Source organism: Cebus imitator, unplaced genomic scaffold (assembly GCF_001604975.1).
Source record: "Cebus imitator isolate Cc_AM_T3 unplaced genomic scaffold, Cebus_imitator-1.0 Scaffold36, whole genome shotgun sequence".
Lineage (NCBI taxonomy): Eukaryota > Metazoa > Chordata > Mammalia > Primates > Cebidae > Cebus > Cebus imitator.
In genome coordinates, this window is record NW_016107351.1 from 3,023,518 (window position 1) to 3,028,362 (window position 4,845).

The 4,845-nt window shown below is 55.8% G+C and overlaps 1 protein-coding gene across 1 annotated transcript in view; it reads right to left on the reverse strand.

Annotated features, from left to right (window-relative positions):
* Positions 1-4,027, reverse strand: part of CARD14 (caspase recruitment domain family member 14) — a 30,455-nt gene extending 26,428 nt beyond the window's left edge. Inside the window, exons 1-4 of the mRNA XM_017524686.2 lie at positions 3,541-4,027; positions 2,298-2,435; positions 911-1,236; positions 716-782 (exon numbers count right to left, since the gene is read on the reverse strand). Coding sequence (XP_017380175.1) covers positions 716-782; positions 911-1,236; positions 2,298-2,435; positions 3,541-3,841 — 832 coding nt within the window. The 5' untranslated portion in view covers positions 3,842-4,027. The remainder of the gene's footprint in view (positions 1-715; positions 783-910; positions 1,237-2,297; positions 2,436-3,540) is intronic.
* Positions 4,028-4,845: the final 818 nt, after the last annotated feature.

Sequence of the window (4,845 nt, forward strand, 5' to 3'; positions counted from 1 at the left end):
TTTAGTAGAGACGGGGTTTCACCATGTTGACCAGGATGGTCTCGATCTCTTGACCTCGTGATCCACCCGCCTCGGCCTCCCAAAGTGCTGGGATTACAGGCATGAGCCACCGCACCCGGCCGCAAAAAAAAAATTTTTTTAATAAAAAAATAAATAAATAAAAAGTAGCTGGGTGTGGCAGCACGGTCTGTAGTCCCAGTTACTCAGGAGGCTGAGGCAGGTGGATCACTTGAGCCCAGGAGTTTGAGGCTGTAGTGAGCTATAACTGCACCACTGTCCTCCAGCCTTGGTATCAGAGTGAGACACTGTCTCTAAAACATTAAAAACAATAGTAATAATAATAAAGGTCAAAAGCAAATGCCAGAATGACAAGGAGTGCACATCCTCAGTATTTTGAGAACCCTTACAAATCAGTCAGACCATCATCCCCAAAGAAAAGTGAGTGAAACACAGTGGGTCTCGGAGGTCTAGCTTGACAACCCTCCTGCCCTCCCCACCTGAGTGAGGACCAGCTGAGAAGGACAAAGAAGGTCGACAGAGGGCCATATCCTGTGTCACGGCCACAGCTGGGCAGTGGGACGTAGGTGGGTCTACAAATACGGAGCCCAGAGTGTCCAGACCTCCCCAGGAGTCAGCAGGATGGGCAGTTCACAGACAAGCCAGCCAGGCCCCGGGCAGCTACTGGACAACGCACACCTCCTGCCAGGCAGGCTACACAGAGGGGCCTGGGCGGCCTCCTGGGGAGGGGAAGGATCAGCCCCCCGGGGGTCTCGGCCAAGGCTCTGGGGGCAGGGAAGTGTTAGACAAGGAAGAGGCGAAGGGAGTTCCAGGCAGATGAACCGGCTAGTGCAAAGGCCTGGGGGCAGGCAGACAGCAGCAGGGGCCGCTGGAGTGCGGGGTGTCCCCCTACCTCCTCCTGCAGGCTGCGGCAGCGTGAGGTGGCCAGCTCCTTCTCCTGCAGGGCATTGCTGTGGTGCAGCGACAGGCTGAGCATCTCGTCCTTCAGCCTCAGCACCTCATGGAAGTGGGCGCTAACCTCCTGCTTCATGCGGCTGTGGTCAGCCTCCAGCTGGTGCAGGTCCTCCGCGCGGGTCTCGGCAAGGCCCAGGCGCTCCTGCAGCTGCTGGCACTGCCGCAGCAGCGCCTCCTTCTGCCCCTTCTCCTGGTTCAGCTCCTCCTGCAGGCTGCCGATGGCCCCAGCCAGGCACTCGGTCAGCTTGGATGTCTCCATGAGACCTGTGGGCAGGTGGGCAGGTGGGCATGTGGCAGGTGGGCAGGTGGCAGGTGGGCAGGTGGGCAGGTGGCAGGTGGTGAGCATGTGGCAGGTGGGCATGTGGCAGGTGGGCAGGTGGCAGGTGGGAAGGTGAGCATGTGGCAGGTGGGCAGGTACACAGGTGGGCAGGTGAGCAGGTGGGCAGGTGCACAGGTGGGCAGGTGGGCCGAGGCACTGCCCCCATTCCCCCATAGCCTTGCCCAGACTCCCCAGCAGGCCCCAGCTTTAACCTGCTGGTCTCCTTAAAAGCTCCTGGGCCTCCAGCAGACTTGGTCTTCTGGTCAAGTAAACAGCATGACTCCTGATTTTGGCAGAAGGGTTACCCACTCTGACCTTCCCAATGAGACCCCACTGTTCAGATTTAATGACTCCCCTCGGTGGCTGAGATGCACTCATTGCTAACTCATTTTAAAGTTATCCCAGGAAAAACCTAAGAAAGAATACGGATTCACATAATAGAACTCTAAAGAACAGAAATACATACGGGCTGGGAGCACAGGGAAAATGGTCTGCTCTCTACTGTTTTGGTCATGTGAGTCCTGCTCCTTCGAATACCTAAATCTTTCAACGGCTCCTCCCGGGAAGCCTAGAATTACTCCATTAAGGAAAAGGGTGAGCAAGTGCCCAGAAGGCTCTGCGGCACTGTACCCTCCGGGGCTGGGCTGTCCTGGCCCCTCCAGCAAAGCTGCAAGGTTAAAAGCAGGCTCCAGGAGACACTCCCTTGCCCTTTGCTTGTCTCTGGAAGGCAGATTCTCCCCACCCCGCCCCTCAGGGGGTCTCCTGTTGGTGCTGGGTAATTAAAGAATGACACTTTAGAGTCCAGGCCCAGGGACGCTTTATCCTACCCACCCTCAAAACAGCGGAGGGGCTCCTCACCCTCAGAGTGCTGGGGCCAGGACAGGGACTGCAGCCGGGAGGAAAGTAGGAGAAGGGCTAAGTGGCAGGTGAGTGGGGCGCCTGGGGTTACCAGGAGCCCGAGGTTCCTAGGAAGCACCTGCGATCCCGGCAAAGTCGGAGCTCTCACCGCTAAAGTTGCTGAAGTCAACCGCAGGCTGCAGCCCAGTGACCAGGGTGTAGACGTCAGGGTTGTGGAACTTCAGGCTCTCCAGGAAGGCGATGGCCCCATTCTTCCCTCGAGTCTTCAGCAAATCCAGCAAGTGCCCTTGGGAGGCAGAACCGTCTGTCAGCTACCAAGGGGGCTGGGCTCCCTGGCTGGCTTCCCCACAGGGGTGGAGTCTGGGGCTGGGGAAACCGCTGCACTTCTAAGAATCAGGAGGTAAAGGCAGTTTTCGGGGATCTGTGGGGTGGGATGCAGCCTCATAGCTCCTTTTACCCACATGACCTCAGTCAGACTTGAGAAGGGCAAAGCTGGCATTTACTGAGCAACTCCTGCAACCCAAGTGCTCTTGCGCGTGCAGGGTACGAGGTGAGGAGGTGGTCCCTGCTTGCAGCCCCTCCCTGGCAAGCCAGGGCTGGTGCAGACACAGTCCTACCACAGTGCTGTCAGCCTCGGAGCTGTGCACAGAAAGCGGCAGAGCGGCCCCCAGGGCTGCAGGGGACAGCTTGCAGGGAGCCTGGGGGCCCTCCACATCCAGAGCCCAGAGACCGTCTCTCTCAGCCAGAATGACTAGCGTGGACTAATCTCTCCCCTGTGTTTGGGACTTATACACCAACATGCATGAACACTATCATGTTGACAGCTGTCACACACTGCCTGTTTTCTACGGCCCCAGCTTTGCAGCGAGTATCTTTTTTTTTTTTTAAAGATGGGGTTTCACCATGATGGCCAGGCTGGTCTTGAACTCCTGACCTCAGGTGATCTACCCACCTCGGCCTCTCAAAGTGCTAGGATTACAGGCGTGAGCCACCGTGTGCAGTGAGTATCTTATAACCACTAACCCATGTGCTTCCCCTAACAACCTCACAGGGGAAAGCCATTAACATCCTCATTTTCAAATGAATAAACACGGCTAGTCGGCCCATCAGAATGGACCCCAAAGACATCTGCAGTGGGGTGAATGGTGGTTCCCCTTAAAAGGCAGGTCCACCTGGAGAACCTGTCCAGGTGACGTTGTTTGGGAAAAGGCCTGTGCAGACATAACTTAATGATCTCAAGGTAAGATCATTCTGGTTATCTGGTGGACCCTAAATGCAACGGTAAGTGTTTTTATAAGAGACAGGACCAGAAGAGACCCCCGAAGACAGAGGCAGACAGTGGAGCTGTGCAGGAACAAGGAACACCTGGGCCCTCGGGGAGCTGTGCTCACCGGCCCGCATGGCACTGTTGGTGAGCCGGGGACTGTGCAGCACCTCCTCCTCGTCCAGCTGGCACAGCACCTTGGCCTGGCGCAGGTAGGGCGTGAGGCGACTGGGGCAGACGCAGCGCACGATCCTGTGACGGTGGCTCTCCATCATCTCCCACAGCGTCTCCTCGTCCAGCGTGGTGAGCGTGGAGTCCTTGCGACACAGTTCCCCCATGGCTGGGCTCGGGGAGAACCCTAGGAGGGGCAGCCATGGGGGTGGAATCGTCAGGGAAGCAGGAGCTCCGGAGAGCCAGGGTGACACCATTTTAAAATCAACTCCGTCACAAAGTTAGCAAGGCACACACACACTCTTTGCCGGTCAGAACCCACGGTCCTGCGATGTTCAGGCAGAGGAAGAAGCTTGGTAATGCCTGCAAGGACAAACTCCCACAACAACAAAATGTCCAGACACCCCAACATCACAGGACACGATGTGCTTTTAAGATGATGATACTCATGCTTTGAGGGACTTACACCCTGAAATGAAATAGGTAACTTTCTATTTTTTCTTTTGAGACAGGGTCTCGCTCTGTTGCCCAGGCTGGAGTGAGTGCCATGCCACCATCACAGCTCTCTACGCCTTGACTGCCCCGGGCTCAAGAGATGCCTCAGCCTCCTGAGTAGCTGGGACTACAAGTATGGGCCACCATGCCCAACTGATTTTTTGCATTTTTTGTAGAGATGGTGTCTTGCTTTGTTGCCCAGGCTGGTTTTGAACGCTGGGCTCAAGTCGCCGGCCACCTTGGCCTCCGAAGTGTTGGGATTACAGGTGCGAGCCACTGCGCCCGGTCAAGGATAAGTTTCTTTAAGTCAACAAAGTACTAAATGTTGTCGTGCTGTCAGTCCACCCATACGTAGACATAACTTAGCTTTGACGCAGACAGATCCCTATATCGGAAGAGTTTAAAACGAAGCCGGCGCGTTCCTCCTCTTGCTTTCTGAGGATGCCTTCCTCTGTAGGTGAGTGGCTTGCAATAAACCCTCTCTTCTCACTGCATTGTGCCATCCTCCTTGAATTCCTCCCTGTGAGAGATCCAATTCTCTCTTGGGGTCTAGATCAAGACCCTTTTGCCAGGTGCAGTGGTTCATGCCTGTAATCCCAGTGCTTTGGGAGGCTAAGGCAGGTGGATCACGTGAGGTCAGGAGACCAGCCTGAGCAATATGGTGAAATCCCATCTCTACTAAAAATACAAAAAAATTGGCCGGGCGCGGTGGCTCAAGCCTGTAATCCCAGCACTTTGGGAGGCCGAGGCGGGTGGATCACGAGGT